Genomic DNA, 24,836 nt, shown 5'->3' with positions numbered 1-24,836 from the left:
AGAGACAGAAAAAATAACTGAGGGTCAGATATGGAGCTGTTGGAACATTAAAAGAGGCTTCACTCTAAAAAATATCCACTGGCCAAACCCAAGAGAGAGATAAATGGATTCCTTTGAAATTGGAAGGTTTTCCTTGGGACCATAAAGCCTGTACAATAATTACAGTGTTTCCATGAGTGTTTCTTGAGGAGTTCTTTCCAACTGTTAATACGGAGTAGAATTAATGGGCAGTAAATAAAAAACTGGGATGCACACAACTGTCTATCTTTTAATGCATCATTTTTGCCTTTGATGTTCCTTTCTTTTGGCTCTGCTGTCCTAGTAATGAGAGTTTAAGGAAGGTATGGATCATTCTTGCTGCTTTTAGCCCTTCTTGAGCTGCTCAGGCCCAGGATTGTGATTTTTGTAAACCACAGATGCTGTTTGGGCTACAAGTGCTGTGGTGTGTATATGAAGAGCAATGCTGAATTTCTTCAATATGTTACTTTTTCAAATGTGAATAAGATACTGCTTTTACACAAATGCTTTCTTTCCATGTAAGTATAAATTAAAAGCTGGACCATCAGCCCATACCTCTTTCCCCTCAAAGCTACATCCTTTTAATTTCTGTTAAAAGTTCTGCTTTATTTAAATACATTCTCAAACATTATATCATTTATTTTAAAGATAAACCCAAATTGCCTGAAAACTACACAGATGAAACCTGGCAAAAACTGAAAGAAGCTGTAGAAGCTATCCAGAACAGTACTTCAATTAAGTACAATTTAGAAGAGCTCTATCAGGTAAGTGCATTAAATAAAAGTAATGGGTTAGGGCTTTTCTGTTTTGTTCTCAGATATTTTTGCTTAAAACACTTGATATGGTGGTAAGAATATGGCATTTTGCTTGGTAGCTGCTTTTGTCATTGAAAAACTTGTCACCAAATAGTTTCTTCATTTTTTAGTTGTGAGTTAGAATTTCACAAGACCTAGCATCAAACTCATGTTTTGTTTTGTTTTTTTACTTGTCTCAACAAAACCCAAGGTATAGTTTCCCTTGCAGCAGTTGATGAGAATTAACTAAGGCAAGGAGCTATATTCCCTTTTCTTTTTAGGGGGTTGTGGTGTTTATCTGCTAAAGATTAAGGGGTTAATCTGCTAAAGATTAAATCCTCAAATATTGGTGTTTAAGAATAAGGTGATTTACATTAAAATATAATTTCTTTTCTGAAGAAAGTATCTGCTCACAATCAAGTATCACAAATCACTCAAAACCTGAAACTTTCTATTGGCTTCTAGTAGGTAAATAGAGCACCATTTTTCCTTCATGAATTGTATTATTTTGGTTTGATTGTAATTTTCAGTCATTGTAGCATTCATTCTATCCTAACAATTGAGAATCCAACTTTATTGCCAGCAACAACTCTGATTGTGTTTTCTTAAATACTTTAGGAAGTGATCAGATTGAACTGCATTTCCTAATGGTTTTTATAAGCTCCACTTCTGCTTTTCCAGCTGAGTGTGCTGGGGAGATTTCCCCTGCTTACCTTTTCCCTACTAACGTCACTTGCAGTTTTAGCAGCATAGCAGTTGTGCTGCTTTAGCTGGGCATTAAGAAGCACTTGAACTTTTTCCTCTGCTTCTAAAGCCTTTATTACCTGGTTAGTTGTTTAATTTGTTCCTCTGTGTGTGTATATAGCCTTCTCACCACTACTTTTTAGTGTCTCTTCTTCCCCTGCCCTCCCCTTTTCAACAAAAGCTCCATTTGTATATGAGGAAAAAATCCTGTTTGTACAAGGCTTGGGGACAGATTTAAGGAAGAATTAATTGCTGTTCCTCAGTCCACGGCATTCTTAAGATTACTATAGTCTTTTGAAATGTTCAATTAATTAACTAAAAAAACTGTTTTTAACAGTTTGTCAGAATAATAGATAGTATTGTTATTTTTGCAAAACTTGGTGGAAGTGATAGCAAATTACAACCAATCATACTGGGTGGTAGTGTAAATTTCTTACTCTAGACTAATGGTGCAAATAACTGTTAATTAAGAGCTTGAAGGCTATCCAAAATTGTTAAAAAATACAGAGTTCTATTGAAATGCTTGCTTCTGTTTAACAGTGTTGCTTAAATTTTTGCTCAATCTTACCACAAGTTTAATTTAATATTGTTTGTGACCAAAAAACAAAAAATAAGCTTTTTGTTTTAAATCTCAGTGTTTCAACATTGTTATTACTTAGATACTTCTCAGTGAAATAGAGTGCAATGAAGTATGATTTTTTTAAATATAAATCTAAAAATAAATGTCTTGATTTAAAAATAGTAATAGGAATCACTAGTGTTTTTAGATGCTAACTAAACTAATGTCATTTCTGAACAGCTGCTTGGTAAAAGGATCTGATCCCAAATATGCCTTGGCAGACCCCATTATCCAACATAGAGGGGAATTAGAAAAGAGTCTGCAAAAGTTCTGCTGTGCACCTCAGAAGAGGATCATTATTTTTTTAATGGAGTTAAACTTCTTGCTTTTGGTTTAACTCTTGTCTGTGCTAGAAAAATCCCACTGGGCAAACATTTTGAAGCTTTATTTCTTTGCAGGACCCAAGCTTCTTACTTGCTTTGTTCTTCCTCAGCAAACAAAATGATTCCCATCTTGGAGTAGCTGAAGTACTACAGAATTGAATGCTTATTTCATAGAATAATTTTCCTTATATTAGTACCTGAAAGTAGAGATCTAGATCTTTGGTACCTGATACATAGCTTTTTTTTTTTTTTTTAATCAGATTCAAGTACTTCAGGAAAGTTCTGATTTTCTCTCATCAGAGTTGTGTTCAGTTCTTTTTCCATACCACAGACACCCAGGTGTGGATGCTGCAGTTAAAATGGGAAAAAAAAACAACCAAAAAAAAAAACCAAAGAGAAAACCAGAAAACCACATCTTACTGCATATGTTACACAAAGGAAGTAGGGCTGTTCAGATTTTCTCACCATCATTAGGTGAGATTCCCTTAACAGAAGCATTTTTTCCACTAATTCAGAACAGGATAATTTTGTGAACTAGTGGCCCTAAAGTTTTCACATGTGTTGATGTTGATACATTTTAGATACAATCACTATTGTCTAGCACTAGTAATTAAGCAAAGCATAATATTGCAGTAGGGGGTTAATCTCTTAAAAATTAAAGCATTTCTGTATATGTCATCAACAAAGATGCAGAAGTTTTGTACTTTGTTCAAACACCCAATCCTAGCAGCCATGTTTAACACTTTGGAATTTCTGGTAGACAAATGTAAAAGCTGAGCTTTATGTGAACACTCCATAAAAGTAGGTGTATGTTAATACATGCTTATCTCCCTCAGAGTTAATTGTATGCATTTGTCCATCTACAGTGCAGAAGCTAATTCTTTTAAGGATTTAGAGCAGCAGTGCTTGTTTGATAGCAGCAGTTGTAACAGTGTTGGGGTGAGCTGACCAGAAGTCCAGGACAGAGGCTGCTGGTGTCCTGAGCTGGTGGGTTGAAGGCAGAGTAGTGCTGGTTCTGCAGGTAACAGGCAAGTTCCAGCCAAAACATCCCTCCCAGCTCTCAGTTGGCTTCTCCAAAGTGGAAGAAATGAAGAAGCCTAGGAAGATTGCACTTGCTGAATTTCTAATCAGGCTCTTCAAGCTCAGTGTGTTCCATCCCCTTGGTGCACTGAATTAAGTATCAGGTTATATCCTGGTTTGCTGCCTGATCCTGCTTGTCCAATAGGAGGATAGAGTTGAGCAGTGCTCATAACCTCCTCTGACCAGTGAGCTATAGAACACATTTTCCTATCACTTTATTCTATGTTTGGTGTTTCTTAAGTGTTGAGGCTGAGAGTCAAACCTGTTGCTGTTTCCAAACATTAAGATGTGTACACTTGGGTGTTAATTCTGGCTTTCCTTACAGTCTTCATTCAGACCTGTTTTGGTTAATTGGCACTTTCACCCTCTTGCTATACCTGTTTACTCCTGATACTAAGCTCATGCAGGTTTGGGGAGTTTTGTGGTTATTGTGTGGGATGGTTTTGTTGTGGCGTTTTGGTTTTCATGAAGGTTTGGTTTGTGTTTGGTTGGGGTTTTTTTAACTCCTCTGTATGCTAGAGCCAGTATTAGATGTAGTGCATTTGCACTCAGAGTGTTTCCTATTGGTATCCTGGGATGAACCCAAGAGCTCTTGTTGAGCTATTTGGGTTCTTGCTGTGCTTTCAGTGGTGACTGCTCACTGTGCTTCCATTTGGACTGTTGGGAAATATTCTGGGGTAATGACATAGATCTGCTCTGTGCACTTCTGAGCTGTGCTGTCCCTCCATGCTTGCCTGCAGGTGCTGGGGAACAAACTTTACCTTCCAGTCCTTTTTTTCCCAAGGAGTTGGTTGTACTAGCAACTGAAATCTTTTCCAATAAGTAAATAATAGCACAAAGCATTAATTGAAAATCAAGTATGCTTTTCCTCTAGCTTCTACAGGTGTTTTACAGAATAATCTCTTACTGTGTGTTTCACCAGCCTGCAAAGAGTTAAAGTTGTTTAGTTGCTTTTGAATTCTGGACAATGGGTTTGAATTTTAGAAGTCTTGAGATATACTAATGGACTTAAGAATGATTGTTTTCTTGATCAGTCTCCAAGACATGGCCCCATTAAACTTCTTTTCATTTCTTACTGTGAGCACAGTGGTAATTCTTCAAATACTTGATGAGATCTCAAAATCTGGGATTGTGTCTGTAAATGTAGTCATGCTACTAATATTCAGGATTATAATTAAACTTATTCAGGCAGGGAGTTGGTGGATGGATAGATAGATAGATAACATATGTATACATATGTACTTTTGGGGATGAGGGAAGCTTAATCAAGGAAAGGACTGCAAAAGGAAATTAATCTGGCCATGCTTTTCCACTAATATCAGTGTGACTTGCAGAGCACAGCAGTTAATAAAATTATACCTTAAGTGACTGCTTTGAGGTCTGAAACCCAGCAAGCTACTGGAAGATATTAAAGTACCATCCTTGATTTTAGAGATGCCAGTCCTGCAGTTCCATGGGAGAGACTGACACTGCAGCTAAATTGATGGTCTGTGAGCTGTTCAGGGCACAGTCTGCCTTTATCTCCTGTTACACTGCAGTGCCATGTCTGTCTCTGGTGTTTGCATGCAGCAGTTAACTGGGTTAAAAGCTGGGAGAAGCAGAATTCTTTTCTGGGAAGGGATGTCCTCCTTTCTTGTAAAACCACATGTAAGAACATAGCAAGATTTGTTTGTTTGTCTTTCTCTTCAGGCTGTTGAAAATCTCTGCTCCTACAAGATCTCTGCAAATTTGTACAAACAATTGAGGCAGATCTGTGAAGACCACATTAAAGCACAAATTCACCAATTCAGAGAATATCCTTTTCTTAGCTGTTGACAAGCCAAAATTGTTTTACCTGCAAGTATGTAGTGATTTCTTTGACATTAGGCCATGATAATCTGAATTCCTAGGCTTTGTGTAATTGGTTTTGCTTTTATTTCTTTGTGGGACCTAGGAGAACACTACTTGTTCCTTTATGCCTGTAACCACTGAGAAATTTCTGACAAAACTTCACTGGTATTTTTGAAACACTTTGACATCTTACAGAAATCTGTGTTAGATTTGCAGCAAGGCTTAAAAAGTCTTTACTGCCTCTATCATGTCTGGCTTTTTCATATTGAACTTGCCAAGGTTATATAAAATTTAAAGTCTTCCAACAAATAACTGTTGGGTTTTTTGGAAAAATAATGGTGATCTGGCAGCATGTCAGGTTCTGAGGATCAGGATGTTTTGTTTTCAGAAATTTGGAGTTGCATCAGGTTGACGTCCTGTTAAGTGGATATTAATTAGTACCAGAACTATTCAGTTAGCTGAATAAAAGATGAATTTGAAGGACAGAATTTATTTCTTAATGTTAACTCTTAGCATGAGCTGAAATTACAGTGTAGTGGTAAGCCCTTACATGTATTGGGTACTATTGGGTTTTGAGGTATGGGGATATGTATGTTTGTTCCATTCCCCAGGGATGGGGATTAAACAAAATATTCAAAATTATTTCGATAATTTTTTAATTGGTTCAGATAATTTTGATTTCTCATTATTAACACAAAGACTCTCATTAAAAAATAAAAATAAATGTGTTGCAAGGAATTACCTGGTAGTTCTTTCTGAGAGTAGGTGAGTTTGTTGTGCTCCCTGCTAAGTGTCTTTAAAAAATAATAAAGTTGGTTCATTTCATTGTTTACACCATCTATTAATCTTGATTTTCTTAATGATTTCTTCACGGATTCATTGGATAGTGTCCTTTTTCTAAAGAAAATAGACAAATGTTGGCAAGATCACTGCAGACAAATGGTAAGTTTATCTTTTTAAGGAAAGCCAGTTGCTTTGTCAGCCTGTTTTGCTTAACTTTGATTTTTTTTTTTTCAAACTTCTGAAATGTCTTAAATTTATGTAAGGTTTCTTTGTGATATACAGCTGTATCTAGTTTGTTAGAAATCAAGCCTTGAAAATAACTTGCCTGTAGTGTGTTTCCTGGCATATGGGTCTGATCTTGGACACAAAGACACCCTAACTTCTCATTGTCAGTTTTATGCAAACCTTTCTCCTTTATACCTATTTTTAAAGGAGCTGCTCTGTAATACAGAAATATGCAAAGTGTCACATTGATCACCTTGCAGGGATTGGCAGAAGATGTTAAATAAATCAGCAGCATCCAAGAAAGCACTGCCTGAAACCAACTGGTGGGATTTCTAGTTGTTGTTGAGCATAATTGGTCTTGCTCTTCAGTTTCAAGAGTAAAATGATTGTGGCTGTTTTATTCCTTCTTGTGACAGATTATGATTAGAAGTATCTTTCTGTTCTTGGATCGAACTTATGTCCTTCAGAATTCAATGCTGCCATCCATTTGGTAAGGGCACAAAGAATTAAATTATTTGGGGGGGCAGAAATAAAATTATTTGGGGATGTGTTTCAACTATTGCTTATATCTTGCTGATTTTCAGATGGATTTTTTTAAATATAAGCCTCATAGTGACCTTTAAATTACATGGTGAATGCATGAATGCTTGTTAAAAAGGAAGATTTTTAATTTATTTGCCATAAATTATAGGATTGTTCTGGAATAGCTGTGATCCCAAATTTCAGTGAAGTAGATATCAGCCTCCAGTTTGCACAGTTAAAGGAAGGGATCTGGTCCACAACTGAAGTGCAAGGGTTTGGGGTGCCCAGTAACTGCCTTAGCAGGCACAGTATTTCAAGTTGGAAAGAGTTATTTAAAATAGAAGCAAGATATGCTTTTTTGGACCTCAACTTCTGCTCCTCTTATTATTAATAATTAGTATATGCCTTACTGTTCTTTGGTGCCTGAATTACTTTGGAAGAGGTTGATGGAGGGCCTGACTTTTCCTAAGCGTGACCGTACCCATAGTTCCAAATTCATGGAAAGTTTTAACTGGGATGGTCATTGCGGAGATCCTTGTCTGTCACATCACTGAGGAGTTCTAAGCTGTGCCTAAGAATTAGAGATGAATAAGTGATGGACAAAAAAGGGATCTTGTCCAGCACCATAACCATGGAATTGGAACCCAGGATGATATTTTTCTTTTCTCATGAAGGTTGGTGTTCCAACATCCTGTCAACCAACTGAAAAATAAGGATGTTGCAAAAGTTACATGGCTATTTTGCATTGGTGCTTAAAATGTGTAGCTTCATGGTGGTGCAGTGTCATGGTTTATTCTAGTGTTCATATATTTGTTCATCTTGAGTGATTTGGAGGCAGAGGAATGAGGAATTGGAAGAATGCTAGTATTGGCCTCTTTATTAGATTTAGATCATGCTTTAATAAGAGATATCTGGGATTTATTCTTAAGCAATTTATTGAACAGTTTTTGCTTTCTTTGTAGGGATATGGGACTAGAATTGTTCAGAACTCATATAATCAGTGATCAGAAGGTTCAGAACAAAACCATTGATGGCATTCTGCTGCTGATTGAGAGGGAAAGAAATGGTGAGGCTATCGACAGGAGTTTACTGCGAAGCCTTCTGAGCATGCTTTCTGACTTGCAGGTGAGTACACCTGTTTCACCTTTAAACCAGTAAATAGCTCAAATTCTTACTTGGTGCTCAGTAAGCTTTACCCTGGGTTTGTGTCATGTTGTTTCCCCAGATTTATCAGGACTCTTTCGAACACAGATTCTTGGAAGAGACCAATCGCCTGTATGCAGCAGAGGGACAGAGGCTTATGCAGGAGCGAGAGGTATTTGGGATGTTTACAGTGTTTGTTGTGCCTATTGCCAAAGCAGTGTCAGGGAGTAGAAATACTCTGCTGCCTCAGTGTACAAGGCAGTAATGAGACCTTTGTTTTACAGTATTCTGAAAAAGGAAATGCACGTGCAGTTGCCTTCAGTCACAGTGCCAATGATTTTTGACTAAAACTGGAGCTGCTACTTCTGTCAGACCAGTACTGTCTCTTTTTCCCTTCTTGTTGTTTGTTTTCTTTAACATACAAAACTACTCTGGCATTTTCAGGTTCCAGAATATCTTCACCATGTCAACAAACGCTTGGAAGAAGAAGCAGACAGAATAATCACTTACTTAGATCAGAGCACACAGTAAGTGCAGTTTTTCTTTGCCTGGTGGTATGAGCTGTTTGGCTCCTCTCTGCTGAGGGCCATTTAAGTAGCTGCAATTTATTTCTGTTATTGACTGACCATCAAATGCTTTTCACTTCCCACGGTTCCATGTTTACAATGAAGCACTGTCTTGGCTCACACAGCTAATAGCATTTTCTTCTTCTAAGTCACTGTTATTTTGGCATAAATGTTGTTAAGTATTTGCATGAAGAAGAATAGGCTGCCTCTCCCAGCCCAGATGTCTCTTTCCTGGTGAAATGTAATTAGTCAACTGTTGTCCTACCTGAAAATGATAAGACTTGGCATAGAATATTCTTAAGCTAAAGCCTCTGAATATTTGCAAAAAATATTTGCATGTTGAGTCTGGGAAATTTTTAAATAATGTCATTCTCCAATCCTTAGAAGCAGGATTTCCTCCAACACAGTCAGGTGGAGGCCTTCTAACATAAAGCTACAGCTGTTGTGTCTGAGAGAAAATGTAGGTCACTGATATCAAAACCTTTCTGAGAGAGAGGTGTTTTATTGCTGCTGTCATACATTTTGATTTCCTTCCTCTTTCAGCTGTTAAAAGCATTTGGCTTGTTCAGTGGCTTTCTTCTTCCACACCAGTATTAGTGGCCAATTCCCTGTTTTGTTTTAATACCTCTTGACTTGAGATCTGTCCTTGGTTTGTCTCCCAAGACATGAATGTCCTCCCACAACACAGGATTGGGCACATTATTGGATGAATTCTCCCCAACTTCTTAACTGATGGAATCATTGTCCAGCTGCCTGCAGGTCATGTACAGCAGGCTTATTGTGTGAATTAAAATCATTAGTCAACAAACAGAAAAAAATATTGTTTACTGGGGAGAAAAAGGATAAATGTGTATAATCATTTTAGGTCTTTGGCCACAGATAATTAGAGCACTCCCAATGATAATGTAATTAACATAATCTCAAAAGAAGGATTTAAAACTGTCAGTAATGGAAAAAGGAAAAGTAATTCTAAACATTTCTTCTGTAGGAAGCCACTAATTGCTACTGTAGAAAAGCAACTTCTAGGTGAACATTTAACAGCCATTCTTCAGAAAGGTAATCTTTCTTCTTTATGGAAATGTTTCTAATTACTGCTTTGGGGCTTTCAGCTCCTGTGCTGAAAGAAAGCCATGGTTGCTGGGGGAGGACAAGCTGCACCATTCCTTAACTCCCTTTGCTCCTCAGTGCCCAAAATAGCACTGGCCATTCTGGTTGCAGATAAGGGGACACTGTGCTGTCTTCTGATAACACAGCAAAGCAAAAGGAAAATTAGAACAGGAGACTCAAGCTCAATGTATTAAGTGGCATTTTGAAGACTTGGAGGTAAAGAAAGGAATACACTTTGAATTATGGCTGTAACAGAAAAGGGAGATACTGAGTACTTGCTGCTGACAAAAAGCAGCTTATTTTAAAAATGTAGTATAATTTGAGCTGTGGAATAGATTGCCTCAGTTCTACAATAGTCTCTGTGGAGTCAAGTGACCCTCTGGTGATCTCAGAGATAATCTGGAAATAGAAACAGATGCAGCAAGAGTTGAATAATAAACAATCAGGTCCTTAGTAGCCAGATTCTGAATGAAGCAGGTATGTGAGCATCTTCCTGCAAATGTGTAACAAACTCTTCACTGAGTGGAGTATCAATGTTTACCCATTTGAACCTTGCTGTAGAGCATCAGACTGTCTCCAGAAAGTGAAAAACTGAATGGTGAAGATATTTTTTGAAGCTGATTGCCTTCAGGCATCTGTAAGATTTATTTTACAGCTGGAGTTGAAACTCAGAGCTGTCTTGCCAAGGAATTTTTCCTGCTGATCAGTACAGTGTAAACTTTTCAAGTCTTTAGGGAATAGTAAAGCAGTAAGCAAAGATGTAGTGATAAGGTTGTTATATAAAGTACATGTATCCTAAGTGCAATAAAATCATGTGCAATAATAAGATTCTTAATGTTTCAGCCAGATATTTTGTGTTTCACTGTTAAATTAGGTACTTTAAAATAAAATAAAAACCCAAAAACCACCACTACTAATGGTTTGATTAAAAAAACTAGTTTTGAAGAGGCCTCACTGTGGTAATAAGCTGTGCTTTCTTTGGGTTACTCTGGTTTTAATTTCTATTGAAATCCTCCCCTTTGCAGGTCTAAATCACCTTCTTGATGAAAACCGAATTCAGGACCTGTCTCTTCTCTATCAGTTGTTCAGTCGTGTGAGAGGTGGAGTACAGGTTCTCTTGCAGCACTGGATTGAATACATAAAGGTATTGTTCTAGAGCTCTGGAACAGATACCACTGCTGTGTCACTGGGGTTTATACACACATACCTGAGTCATCTCTAAACTATTGCATTTTTCTAAAAATTGAAGATATTTGCTTATGTATTTAATAGACAGCTTTTGAAACATCCCAGGAAAGGTACAATAACTGTTCTAGCTCTGTTGAAGAAAACAGTGAATATTCAGTGGAATTATTGAACTCCAAATACATTTGAATTTTATAATCTTGCTTTTAGTTAGTTTGTGGGACAGCCATATTTCTTCAGTAGTTATTTGGGTAATGGCAGAATGTTTGTCTTCTTCCTAATAAAATTTCCTGTGAGAATGAGTGGTTGTTTAAGTTACCAACCAGATGAGGTACAAAAAGCACTTGAATATCAGTTAGGATGATTCATTTTATTTCTCAGTGAAAATGTCACAGAAAATTTGGTTGTTGTGAAGGAAGAGTACTATAAAATAAAACTCAGTTTAATGGGATAATTACCTATGTAAAACCTGAGGATATAGATGATTAAAAAGGATATGTTAATTTTGTCATGCAAAACTTAATTTCTTTAGACAGAAGTTCTGAATCCATTCACTTTTTCATCAGTTGGTTTTGAACCAATATGCAAGGGCTAGGGATGATTATATTGTAAATACTTCATAATACGGTAATACAGAATAAAGTAATACTTTTGTTGTTACTGGAATAATATAAGTACCAGAAACAGCACATTGCAAAGGTAACTTAAGATTTTAGAACTCTTGTCATTTAAATTAATTATTCAGGCTAATTGAAAGATATGTTTTATTTTGCAGGCATTTGGTAGCACCATAGTAATTAATCCTGAAAAAGACAAAACCATGGTCCAAGAACTTCTTGATTTTAAAGACAAAGTTGACCATATTATTGATGTTTGCTTTCTCAAGAATGAGAAGTTTGTAAATGCCATGAAAGAAGCCTTTGAAACATTCATTAACAAAAGACCAAATAAGCCAGCTGAACTCATAGGTATTTTTCTTCAATTTCTTTCCTGTGAGAATTTGGGTGCTGAGTTGCTGATGCACTTACAGATGGGATATGCTGGAATTTTGTGTTAATACATGCACAGTGCACATCAGCCTGGGGATCTGCTGTGCCACCTGATGCAAGGGAATTGTCTGGGAGGGTAGCATCAAGCATTAAAAGCAAGCTGGTCATCACTAAACTGGCTAGGCTATAAAAAAAAGGGCAGAATATCAGAATTTGGGCATTTCAGCAATTGGCTGGTGTCCAGACATGAGAATACTGCTAATAATTAGAATTTTTCAGAAGCTTACATAACTGTGCCACCAGCATGTGTGCACAGGGGTTTATTACATGAAGGGAAGAGAGCTGAGGATGCACTGAACCTCTCATGGTGTGTGGACAGAGTCTCTGGTTTGCAAAGAATGTTACTTACAGATTTGTGCATTACATTCCTGATACTCTGCATTGGAATCATTTCCCCACACAATGAATAATAAATAAATAAATAAACTGCTTTTCAATTGGTTGTGCTGTTAGGCTTGTGGACTGATGATTTCTGCCCTCCTTTTTTATATTAATTCCCTAACTGTAATGTGCTTACCAGCCCATTTGAAATTAAAACAAACAATCTAGTTTGATTGAAACTGGAAATTAAAACAAAATAATGATATGCTAGAGAAATTCAGCAGTATAGTCAACACATTTAAATAACTGATTTACATATTTTTATCTGATTTTTTTGTTTCTATTACAGCCATGTCAATCTGCAACAGCAGTGACTTTACTTTGAGATCACAACATAAACCAAGATTTTTTTTCATAGGCAAAATGTTTTTAGTTAAGATGCAGTCATTGCTTATCTGAAAAACGATACTAGGCTGTAATGTTTGTATAACTTTATAACCTCTATGAAAATGTATCAAGGTAGCTATTATGAGGCTGATAGACAGTGATTTCATGATCCTTTCCCTTTTCAAGATTTCATAATATTAGATTTAGAGGTTTTGTTTCACTGTGATATTAAGCATGTGCTAAACTCTATTCTTCAACACTCTTTTAGCTAAATATGTAGATTCAAAGCTTCGTGCAGGCAACAAAGAAGCTACTGATGAAGAACTTGAAAAAATGCTGGATAAAATTATGATCATATTTAGATTCATATATGGTAAGTATTGGACTTTTTTTGGTGGGGATACAGTTATTTATCCAGTAACATAAAGGTACTTTGAAATTATTTTTGCAGTCTGGTTACATTTTCAGGTGTTTCTCTGTGGATGTGTTTTGTTGGTGTAGTGCTGTTTAACTACTTTGCCTGTCAAATTGCAAATAACAAAACCTGTGGAAATCTTCATATGAAGACTCTTTGTTTTTCTGGGCTTTGAATTGGGTCTGTTGTAGGTCATGTTTGTTTAAAACCAGCAGTGCTTTGTGTTCACTTTCAAATCTCATCTCTTACAGGAAAAGATGTCTTTGAGGCCTTTTATAAAAAAGATCTAGCAAAGAGACTATTAGTTGGGAAGAGTGCATCAGTAGATGCTGAAAAATCTATGCTTTCAAAACTCAAACATGGTAAATATCTATCTATCTATCTATCTATTTATCTATCTATCTATCTATCATTTCTATCCATCAGCTCTTTTTTAAGAGTAGTATTTTTAACGAGCTTTCACAGAAGCACTGTTGATTATTTCCCCTTTCCACGAGGGCAAAAGCCTCTGTGCAGGTCCTGAATGTCTGGTGGGTTTTGAGGAGATTCATTTGTTTTTAGTTTTGTAATCATAACAGGAAAAGCCAAAACCCAGGAACTTAAAAGTGCACAGTGTATCTTAGCCTGTGGGATAGAGTTGAGGTTCCCTGCTGATTAAATCAGTGATGTGCTCAGAGAAAAGATGACTTCCAGTTGTTATTCACTGCCAGCTAGTTGTTCTCTAGTCTGGTCTTCATTGTTTCATTGGATGGAGCCTTTGGGTGGTAAGGGTGAGATTTTTAGAGCTTGATCTAATTCTGCCATCAGGACACAGTTTGAAAGGCAGCTGATAGGGATTAGAATTTCATCTGTGTGACCAGTGGCCACCACAGTAAAAGGATGAACAGTCAGGTCCATGTAGTAAAACAACTGGGTTGCAAAATAGCTACCACATCAAAACATCTTTCTTTTCTTTGTTTGTAACCTTATTCTGTTCCTTAATTAGAATCCAGGTCTTTATGTAAGAAAATCTGGTGGAAAAGGTCATCTTGCTTAGAAGTACATTCTGGCGCTGAGAATAAGTACTCTGAGGTGTTGAAAAGAAACAGATTAATTTCTAATATTTATATTTTCTCTTTTATAGAATGTGGAGCTGCTTTCACCAGCAAACTTGAAGGAATGTTTAAAGATATGGAACTTTCAAAAGACATAATGATACAATTCAAACAGGTACTGAGGGAAAGCCCTGTCTGTCTTGTCTGTGCTTTTGAAAATATTACTGAATTTATTAAAGGTTTTTCCTTTACAAGGAAGGAAGCTTCTCCACAAGGAGACAAGCTTCTTCAAACAAACAAACAACCCACAGCAATAAGAGAATTGTAAACTTACAAAACATTTTAACACCAGCTCTGAGACATTTTTAACACCACTGTATTCTGGTGCCTGGCTTGGAAGTTTTTGCACATTTAGTTCTGGTGATTTTGTAATGTTTTGATTACAAACAATTTTTAACATTCTTTCCTCTATTCACACTTAGTTAGATCTTCACCTCAGTCTGCTAAAACACTACAATTGCTGTTTTCTTCCTCTGTGGAAGTGTCTTTTGAACTTCAGAAAAGTGCTGGTTCTTACCTGCATTTTCTTGTATGTAACTTGCAGTTTATACAGCAAACACTTCATGTGGTCACTTGTCTTCTCTGCTCTTGCAATCCCTGTTCTAACTTTTCAGTTCTACCTGAAATATGTATAATTAACATAGCTCTATTTCAATTTATTTTGTTTCTCTTTGCAGTATATGCAAAATCAGAATGTCCCTGGCAACATTGAACTAACAGTGAATATTCTGACTATGGGTTACTGGCCAACCTATGTGCCTATGGAGGTCCACCTGCCCCCAGAGGTAATGAACTTCATGGGTTATACAACTATTGGCCTGTCAGAAATGCATCTTGGGGTCCACTGACACTTGGTTTTCAATATGCATAGAGAAGGAAATGCAGAACTATCTTTTTAAAATGAAATTTGTTTTCTTGCAATTCCCTTTATCATTCTAAGCCTTGATTTAAGGCTTAATTGATTGTGGAGGAGGGAAGGATGCTTTTAAAGTAGAAATTGTGTTTCAGTGTTTTGGGATTTTTCTTTCTTTAGATGGTAAAACTGCAGGAGATTTTCAAGACCTTTTATTTAGGAAAACACAGTGGTAGGAAACTTCAGTGGCAGTCAACACTAGGACACTGTGTGCTAAAAGCAGAATTTAAAGAGGTGAGTCTATTGTTTCTATTGCTCCTGTTGTGTTGTTGATTGCAAGTCTGGGTTGTACCTTAGGGATGTATGGGGAAGCTTTTTTGTGCTGTGATGGAAAACTTAAAACTGTTTCTGCAATTACTTTTAACCTCCTGCTATCTTTTCCAGATATTGGTAGTTTCTGAAACAGATGTGTTAATGTCTAAGAAAATGCACTCAGTTTCTGTATTGGTGGGGAAAGAAAAACCTGTTGGGGAAAATATCCACTGGCTTTAGCTCCAAATTAAAAACTGCCCTCATTTTTATAGTAGGGAGAAAAAAAAAGGGGGCCATGCTTCTTCAATGGCCTTACTTCATCTGATAGCATTAAACATCTTCACAGTAAGCTTTTCAGTACTGAAATATAGAAAAATTCCAGATTGTACAAGAACACAACTGTTTTTAAAGGGTTTCCCTTCAGCATTTCTTCATGGACACAAGATTCTCATGAAATAGCAATGCTTACCACAACAATTTTCAGAAAAAGTTAATGGTAAAACAAGTATTATCAAACTTGGTTGTTTCAAAGATTCTATGGTTCTTTACACTGTGTTCCTTAAACTAATGTTTGTGTTAGATTTTGACTTAAAGGCCTTCCAAATTGTAATTTTTAGCACTCAGTGCTTTAAGTCATCTGATGCATGTCTTGGGTGAGTTATGTGACAGATAGAATAGTCCAGCCTTGTGGCCTCAAGCTTGTGCTGCATTTCACAGTAAATACAAGTGACCAGTACCTTCTATTCTTCCGTATTCTCAAGTGAATAAAATAACACCCTGTTAGTGAAATAACTGACATGCAAGAGTGACTTGTTTCTCATGTTCCCCTCATTCCTTTCCCTCCACCCCCCAGAAAAAACAGCCTGGTGATGTCTGTTTATTTCCCTTGTGACAGGGCAAAAAAGAACTTCAGGTCTCCCTGTTCCAGACACTGGTGCTGCTCATGTTTAATGAAGGAGAGGAGTTCAGTTTAGAGGAGATAAAGCAAGCCACTGGGATAGGTTGGTATCAAAAACAGCCAAGTACTTCCAAGTGTTCTTACTAAAAAAACCTAAACAACTTGTTTCTGCTTTAGAGGATGGAGAGCTGAGAAGGACACTTCAATCTCTGGCTTGTGGCAAAGCCAGAGTACTGACTAAAAGCCCCAAAGGCAAAGATGTGGAAGATGGTGATAAATTCACATGTAATGATGATTTCAGACATAAGCTCTTCAGGATAAAAATCAACCAAATTCAGATGAAAGAAACGGTATATTTTTTTTTAATCTCTGGGGTTTAGATCCTTGGGTTAAGAACTTTGTTGCCTGCCCTTTTACAAGCTTTTTTCCTCCTGGTTGTCATGTACATACTGATATCTCTGTCAGAGTTACAGGTGTAATTTGGATGACAGCACATACCTAACAGTGATTTAAATGTGTGCCTCTGTACTAAGACACCAGTGATGCTGGATGTCTCTAAGTAAGGTTAAGAGAAGTTCCAATTCTGAAATGCTCTTTTCATCCTTTATCATTCCATGGAGCTTTACTGACCGTTTGTGAACATGGAAAATTCACTGTGGACTTGTTTCTCTGACAGCTGTCCAATGTAAAATCTGAGCAAAGGTTTAAATCTTGGTACAAGTGTGTTTTTCAATAGACAATCAGTCTTCTTATCTGTAAAGGTTTTATGTCAGATATTTGACAGCAGGCATTTCGCTGTCTTACACTGAGAATTGTCTTGGAGACTGAAAGAATTGTTTTGGCAGTGCTGGTGTTGTCATTAAGGCTTTTCTGAATGGGTCCTTCAGGTGGAGGAACAGGCAAGCACTACAGAGAGGGTGTTCCAGGACCGGCAGTACCAGATTGACGCCGCCATTGTGCGGATCATGAAGATGCGCAAGACGCTGAGTCACAACCTGCTCGTGTCAGAGGTCTACAACCAGCTGAAATTCCCAGTCAAGGTGCTGTGCTGATTTTAATACTTCTAAAACTCTATCAGGTCTTTTTATCTTCCCTGGCCTGCCCTCAGTTGAACAGTGCTTCTAAAATATGCATCTTTTTAATATTAGAAAGGGCAAATAGTCACTTTCAGGAGGTTTTAAAGTGCCAGTTGTTACTAAAATCTATTTCCAAAGGATTTCAGCCCTGGAGTTTGTTAGCAGTAAGGGAGCAGCTGGCTCTCCTTGTAGGCTGTTCCACTGTTTGCAGTGTTCTGGCAAGGTATTCTTGGGCAAAGGAGAAAATGCTTCAGATCTCAAAACCAATTCTGTGTTGCAATCTTAACTTGGTTGATGCTTTTGAAGTACAGTGGTTTTTCTGGATGGATTATACTGGTTAATATATATACTCACATGTATAGGAATAAAAGTAAAATTGGTGAATGTCTCAAAGCTGAAGAACCCCACAGCTGCGATATAAAATAACTGGCTTATTGTGTACAAATGGAAATGGGATTTCAAACAGACAGTGATGCACTGTTGGAATTCAAATATATGGTGCTTTCTATCAGTGGAATTGTAAAACAAAAGGTCCTGCTATTTAATTCCATTGTATTACCATGTTGAGTGCCTGCAGGTCTGTAAGTATTACATAAATTGCAGTTGGGCTGTGTAAGATTATAGCAGTTCATTTAAATAATTTTCCTCACTTGTTATCATGAGGCATTTTTATAAAGTTCCTCCCCCAACAAATCACAGGGCACACAAACTATTGCACAACTCATTTGCTTCAAGAGGAAATGAAACTTGTACTTTTACTGGCTAAAAGTCCAAAATAGAAACACTTTGGTACATGATGCACAAACTGCACTTATTTAGAGTTCAGTTCAAACAGCAGCAAGTATCTTCCCTTCCTGTAAAAATCTGTTTAGCTGCAGGTGATAGCTAACTTTGTAACTTTCTCTTCTATCAGTTATACATTGCAGACTTTAGAAGCTCTGATACTTTAAAGGATTTTTTAAAGTGGGATTTCTGTTTCCTCAGCCATATCAAACAATATAGATATTTGGCTCAAGTGGAAAGAAAAGAACCAAGAAGCATTGACTGCAAAGTAATAATGCTGACATGTGCTTTGTTTTACAGCCTGCTGACCTTAAGAAGAGAATAGAATCCTTGATTGACAGGGACTACATGGAAAGAGATAAAGAAAACCCGAATCAGTACAACTATATTGCATAAACATATGTTGGCCTTTGTTTTACTGCACACTTGGTGTCCTACACAGTTGCCAGTGGATAAAGTAGCCTCTTGATCCCATTAATTGACTTTTTATACTACCGATGATTGAATGAAAGCAGTGTAATGGAAAAGTATAGTAGAGTGGACTTCTTTCAGTGGTTAACATGCCCATTTAAAGAGTAATATTTACATTTTAAGAAGAATGCTGTTGAACTCTTTGCATGTTATTTAGTAAGATGTGCAGAAAGCTGAAAGAAAGTACCTGGTCTTTCTGATTCCATTTGTCTCTGGGTCTGAAGAGGAGTCCCTTGATATATGACAGATATCTTTCACATCTTTAAATGGAAACAGAAGGTTCATTAATATAAGAAAATAGCCTTTAAAATGCTTAAACTGCATGCAAACTTTTAATTTACTGTACAGAATGCATTTCAGTTATACATACCATTGGTTTGGTTGATGCCCACACTTGGATTTGTTTCTCTTGATGGGGGAAAATGGGGAATAAGCCAAGCTATGCTTATTGCTGATCTAATGGCAAATATTCTTGGTTGCAATTAAGACAAAATGGTGCCATTATAAAAGGATGTATAAAGTTTGCAGTGTGGGCATATATACTGTATATACAAACACCATTCTTAAATAACTGCTACAACAAAACAAGTTCAGATTAGATTTATATGGCTTGCCTATGAGACTTGGTGTTCACCTTTGGGAATTTTAAGCATAAAACAGCCATAATGGAAGAAGTGACAGTTTTTACTAGTCATGGGTAGAGGAGGCCTTCACCTCTTGGCAGCAATACTCTAGAATAAAGATAATCTATTAACAGATGAAAAGCCACACTGTTACTGTGGTAAAGCTGTAAGAACAAAAATTGCAAGTGGATTTTAATACTTGTTTTGCTTTGCAACATTCTAAACTTGAACTAACCTCAAGGTTTAGACAGGGCAGCTCTTCTAAGACTGCCCTGCTTTGGATTGCTTTAACTTAAAGCTTTAAGAACTCAGCCCTAGAGCCTAGCAGGCCTCCTAGAACCCAGAAGCCTACCTCTCATATAGTAAGTTAAGTATTGCTACAAGGCATCTAAAATATATTTTCTTAGATGACCAGAGAGCATTCTTTGCATCTTTATAAGACATGGGAGAGTAAGTCACTTGAATGTAGAGCTTTGTTTCAACAAAATACATTTTTTATTGCTTATAGCAGCATGTGCCAGGAATATATGGAAAAAAAAAGATGTCAGCAGAAAAGGAACTCCTCCACGTACCAGTTCTTCCTTACCCAGCCAGGCTTTGTACCTATGATCAGCTGTGTTGCAGAGCACAATGAAAAACCTCATCCTCTTTCAGGCACTGATAGTCCTGGGGAATACCAGATATCTCTTGAAAGCAAGATGTTACTTTTGTTTAGTGGCAGTGTAACTTAGCTCTCTCTGACTCTAACTTCTATCACTGTGATCCCACATTCAGGGGTGTGCATGTGAGAGTGTGTGTGTGTTTTCTATCTGACACATCCCATCCTTAGTGCTTTTTTTTATCTGCTGTTTAATTCCATATATTCTCCAGCCATGTTTTCTCTCAGGCTCTTTTGTATGCAGTCCTCAGCTGACAGATTAAACAAATGTGGGTGTTTTTTTCCCTACTAAATTATTTGCAGTCACCCTCAACTAACCATCATACAGTTCTTTGTGATCTGCAGAAAATCTGCCTTGCCCCTTGACACTATTGCAGCATAACCACTGGTAGACATCCAGGGCCACCCCTGCCTCTGTGAGACAAATACTGACAGTAGAGTTATGTGGGAAGAACCTTGGAGACTCCTCCTGCAAATCTTCAAGTACTAGCTCAAATTGAGATCCACTGGGGAGGAAAGAATGCCTCCCACCATAAAAAAACTTCTGTGTTTTGCATTCAATGTTCCTTTTCTTGTATGTGTTTTGTATCTTCAGCCAATAAAAGATTCCTTTTAAAGAGAAATGGAGAAGAAGCATAAGACTTAACTCTTTGGGAGACAGGAGCTGATGCATTGAGCTGATTCCATTCAGTCTGTTGTAGCATATAAATCTAACACCACTACACGTGTGAACACCCATTGTGGCAAAACCCTCCCTCATTACACAAGTGTCACATTCACTCAAACAAACTGCAAAGGACTGTAGGTTTATTTCATTTTTAACCTGTCTAATGCAGAAAATATTATACAGAAAATGTCCTGAAATCTCATCAGAATTCACAATCTGAGGCAGACCCTAAGCTCAATCCAGTTAAAGCAACCCAAAGAATGGACTTTGAGAACCCTGGCCAGACCAGGAGAGGGGTGAGTGAGGGGAGGGCAGAAGGCTTCTCCTTGTAGCTTCATGGGTTTTCCCCAAGAACTTGTTCATCTCTTCTGCTAAGGTCTGGCTCATTCCTGGTTCATGACAAAGCTGCAGCCAAGATCTGTCGTCGTACAACTCCGCAAATTCTTGCTGGGATCATGTGCCTGCTTCTTGAGCCATATATATCTCTGTAAGAAAAAACTGAAATGGGCTTGGACCACAACTCATCTGGCTAGAACACAGCTTGTCTTTTGGCCACACATTTTTAATCTTGAATCTTGCATGCAGTTTATAGCACCTTGTTCATAAGAAATTGCAGTTTATTCTTAGAAATATATATTTTAGGTTTTTTAATCTTTATACCCATAAATGGACTATTTTTTTGTCTTGGCTGGTTTCAAAAGTGACCATTTTGTTTAAATGCTGTAATTGCAAATGTGTTGTAAACGTTGTTTTGTTCTATAGTTTACACAAAGGTGCCAAAGTAAATAGTTAATAAAAAAAAAAAAAAAAACAAACCCTAGCAAATTGTTAAGTTGCTTTAGCTGTTCTTCATATTTTGGTCTCAGCTTTTTTTTTTTTTTTGTCAGCCTTTCATTTTTTCCTAGACATATCACTTGCCCTAATGCTTTCTTTTAAAACAAAAAAAAAAAAGTGCATCTAAAAAAATATTCAAATACCACTCTTTTTTTAGTGCTCTCATATAGTAGGAAGAACATTTTCTTTAAAACGTTACACTAAAATTGTAAGAGTACAGCAGCATTCAAAAATGTAATATACTTTTTGTATAACAGTCTTGAGAGTGTGTCTGGAGTGGGGGGGAAAAACTAACCCTGTTACTTTTCAGAAGCCTCTTCCCTCAGCTACCAGAATATGAAAATGTGCTTTTTCACAGCATCAAAAACTTATAGTTTATGCAGACTTGCAAACAGGGCATGTATCACCGTTGCATCCTTCGATGCAAAAAGCAGCAAAACCTTTTTTATGTTTCATAAGTCTGATATGGGTACAGAGAGTCTTTCTTAAGTTGGTAAATAATGTAAATACATGTCCTTTCAGAGAGTGAGTCTGTTATCTAGGTATTTTGTGTCATTTAATAAATATTAAACAGTTTTGTGTTGATAAACTCTTGTGTGTAAAATGCCTTCTTACTCCAAGTTCTGTATGTTGGGCTTACTAATGTTTATGGCTTCTTTAAATTCTTTAGCTTGTGCTTTGATAGCAAAATACTTGTTTGCTACTTAAATATAATAAGTAGTTCTTTATTCATTCAGTCATTAAAATCCCTTGAGTTTTCTAAGTGGCTTCCATTCCTGAATTTTTATTATTTTGGGTTTTTGCTAAGTCTTCTATGGTTCTTGGAGGGGAAGGAAATAAGCATCCTCATAGACCCTGAATTGGGATTAGAATGTGTACAAGTGGCAGAATTACACAAAAACACCAGAGGTGGTGCCTTGTTGCTCCTGAAGGAGGCAAGTGAATATGCTGTGACTACTCCTTGTCTCCCACTTTATCATTATTTTAATGACTCTGGAATGATTATTGAAGTGTGAAGGACAGAGCTGTCCTTCATTCTCCAAAATACAGAATTTGCTTCTCATATTAAGAATGGCCAATTGGCCATTTCTTGATTTTTCTTCTTGGCCCTGAGCAGCTGGGTTAAATCTGAGTAGAAGGGCTGTGTCCAGCCTGGCCCTTCCCAGCTTAGGAGCACTGAGGACTTGGTGGAGGGAGGAGATGGAGTGTTTTGGATTTCCTTTTTGAATCCTGGAAACTGGGATGGCTGCAGCAGAGCAGGAGCTGATCCTGTGAGCTGTTCTGGGAAGGCTGGCAGTTCCCTGCACTGCTGGAACCACACAAAGGCCTGAGGCAGGTGGGTTTAGATGGGTCTGGGAAGCATCTGCCACCAATCTTGCTCAGCTGCTTCCTTCCTGTCTTACAGCCTGGAGGTATCTAAATGCACAGGAGGGTTTTCCACCAACACTTCCTCCTTAAGGAGAATATTTCCTACATTCTTCACCAAAAAAAAAAAAAAAAAAAAAAAAAGTCCTACAGGAACAGATGATTGCTTGGAGACTGACAGGTTATCTGTCTACTCTGAGAAAAACAAAAAAATCTACAGATTCTGTTCCTTCTAATGATATTTACAGTAACAAGGAAGTTGCAGTAACTGCTTTCAGTAGATCCAACATTTAGATGTGTTATGCAATTAAGGAGTGTAGAGGGTCACTGCCCAGGCCTTCGCAGGGCTCAAGGGCTCCTGTGCTGCTTTGCAAAGCTTTGTCACTATGACTTTGCAGAAAGGGGCTAGCATGCAAGTGAATTGCATCTGAAATGATAAGGAATAGATTGCTTGTTACTATTTGGAGCAATAGTAGTTTTGATTCAGTGTGAAATATCAGGGCTAGATTATTAGCAACATGTTCACTTAATATATAGCTTTATTTTCCCCTTCTGGACTGAACTTCCTAGGAAATTATCACTTTGCCTGCTCTGTTTCACCCTTGTGTAGTCTCTGAAGTTTGAGGTATAGCTGAAAAAAAATTCATTATCATGGCTAAAACCAGATACCTTTCTCAAAAGCAGGCCCTTAATTACATCCACAAAGCCCTTCAGCTGGTGCTAGTTTTAGGCTCAACACAAAGCTGCTCTTTAATTAATTAATTTTCAGTGAAGGCTGGGCAGGGCACTGCACAGGCCAAGTTCTGCCATGTGCATGCTGGGGAGAAGGTGCAGCTCTCAAGCATGAGACAGGAACAAAAATTACAAAACAGCCTCTGCAGAGGTGAGCTGAACCTTGTCACTGCACAGGTAGAGCTGGTTTGTAGGATGTGGCTGGGGAGTAGGTCAGAACTGGTTCTGCAGCCACAGGGCTGTGATTCTGTCACTTGCAGAACTGGCACTGTGTGTGTATCCCTTCAGTTTCTCCCTTTCTATTCCTACAGCAGCAGTGGCTGCTTCAAATCCCCCTCTAAAAGCACAAAGCAAACACAGAACATCAAACTGGAGAGGGATCATTCCCCAAAGAGCTCTGTTTCAGGACAATGCAGTGAACAGGCATTAGCCTGGTGTGTGCCAGACCCGGTTTCTGATCTCTGTCAGAGCTGGAAACTATAGACTAGCTACAAATATCATTATGTTCTCTGTAAAAGGGATGTAATGTTATTCTAGGTCACAAGGGATCCTGGAGCACTGAAGTCCTGCAGTTAAAATATCCAGTTATGAAAATGACTGTATAATATCCAGTTTCCCTCCCTGCCTTGTATTTTGGATGTAACTTCTTTTCCTGCTGAAATCTCTCAGAAAATGTTACAGCCAACACATCTTTCATAAGAGCTGGAAGTGGGCGGTGCCTTCTTTGCAGAGCCGTTTTCACACAATAAATTCTGCTCTGAAGCTGACAGATGTATCTCCAGCAAGTTAGCACTGTGTGCCTATCAAACCACAAAAGCCAGAGTATTGACACACCTCTACTTTGCTGGAACAAGCCCAAAGAACATGTTGTCAGTCAAACAAGTTCTTTTTTTTTTTCTCCACATTAAACAGAGCTACATCTACAAGCAGCTTGGTCTGACTCACAAAATGCATCAATCTCATCTGCTGCCACATGTTAACCCAGCTGCAGCACACACACATCACATCCAGCAGCAGCTGGAAAGGCTTTCAGCACCGCGGGGCATCCCAGGACTGCGGGGCATCCCAACACGGGCACCCCGGCAGCGCGGGAAGGGAAGGGAAGGGAAGGGAAGGGAAGGGAAGGGAAGGGAAGGGAAGGGAAGGGAAGGGAAGGGAAGGGAAGGGAAGGGAAGGGAAGGGAAGGGAAGGGAAACCATTGGGACAGCGAAGGAACACCAGTGGTAGAGCAAAGGGATACCAGTGGGACAGCGAAGGGGCAGCACAGGGACAGCTGCTGCCCCAGCACGGTGCCAAGGCCCAGCTCCTGCCCTGCTCGCCCCCCTGAGCTCCATCCAGCCCCGCCGAACCGAGCTGGGT

At 38.0% G+C, this 24,836-nt stretch overlaps 1 protein-coding gene and 1 long non-coding RNA gene across 2 annotated transcripts in view; one reads left to right on the top strand and one right to left on the bottom strand.

The window, feature by feature from the left end:
• The window catches only part of CUL4B (cullin 4B), a 25,309-nt gene extending 3,166 nt beyond the window's left edge, over positions 1-22,143 (top strand). Inside the window, exons 2-20 of the mRNA XM_071442397.1 lie at positions 667-782; positions 5,268-5,371; positions 6,281-6,350; positions 6,833-6,906; positions 7,901-8,063; positions 8,164-8,253; positions 8,526-8,608; positions 9,636-9,703; positions 10,780-10,898; positions 11,715-11,907; positions 12,965-13,069; positions 13,363-13,473; positions 14,235-14,320; positions 14,883-14,990; positions 15,239-15,352; positions 16,266-16,371; positions 16,446-16,618; positions 17,156-17,308; positions 18,428-22,143. Of these exons, the coding sequence (XP_071298498.1) occupies positions 667-782; positions 5,268-5,371; positions 6,281-6,350; positions 6,833-6,906; positions 7,901-8,063; positions 8,164-8,253; positions 8,526-8,608; positions 9,636-9,703; positions 10,780-10,898; positions 11,715-11,907; positions 12,965-13,069; positions 13,363-13,473; positions 14,235-14,320; positions 14,883-14,990; positions 15,239-15,352; positions 16,266-16,371; positions 16,446-16,618; positions 17,156-17,308; positions 18,428-18,523 (2,132 nt within the window). The 3' untranslated portion in view covers positions 18,524-22,143. The remainder of the gene's footprint in view (positions 1-666; positions 783-5,267; positions 5,372-6,280; positions 6,351-6,832; positions 6,907-7,900; positions 8,064-8,163; positions 8,254-8,525; positions 8,609-9,635; positions 9,704-10,779; positions 10,899-11,714; positions 11,908-12,964; positions 13,070-13,362; positions 13,474-14,234; positions 14,321-14,882; positions 14,991-15,238; positions 15,353-16,265; positions 16,372-16,445; positions 16,619-17,155; positions 17,309-18,427) is intronic.
• Positions 20,670-24,836, bottom strand: LOC139597282 (uncharacterized). Its single transcript, XR_011681564.1, has 2 exons — positions 24,718-24,836; positions 20,670-21,044 (listed from the first exon to the last, which is right to left on the bottom strand). It is a non-coding gene; the product is annotated as an uncharacterized lncRNA (long non-coding RNA).

This window comes from Agelaius tricolor, unplaced genomic scaffold (genome assembly GCF_023055355.1).
Source record: "Agelaius tricolor isolate 1412-34295 unplaced genomic scaffold, bAgeTri1.0.p SCAF_17, whole genome shotgun sequence".
Taxonomy (NCBI): domain Eukaryota; kingdom Metazoa; phylum Chordata; class Aves; order Passeriformes; family Icteridae; genus Agelaius; species Agelaius tricolor.
Note: the sequence above shows the minus strand (reverse complement) of the source record. Positions and strands in the feature narration are given on the sequence as shown.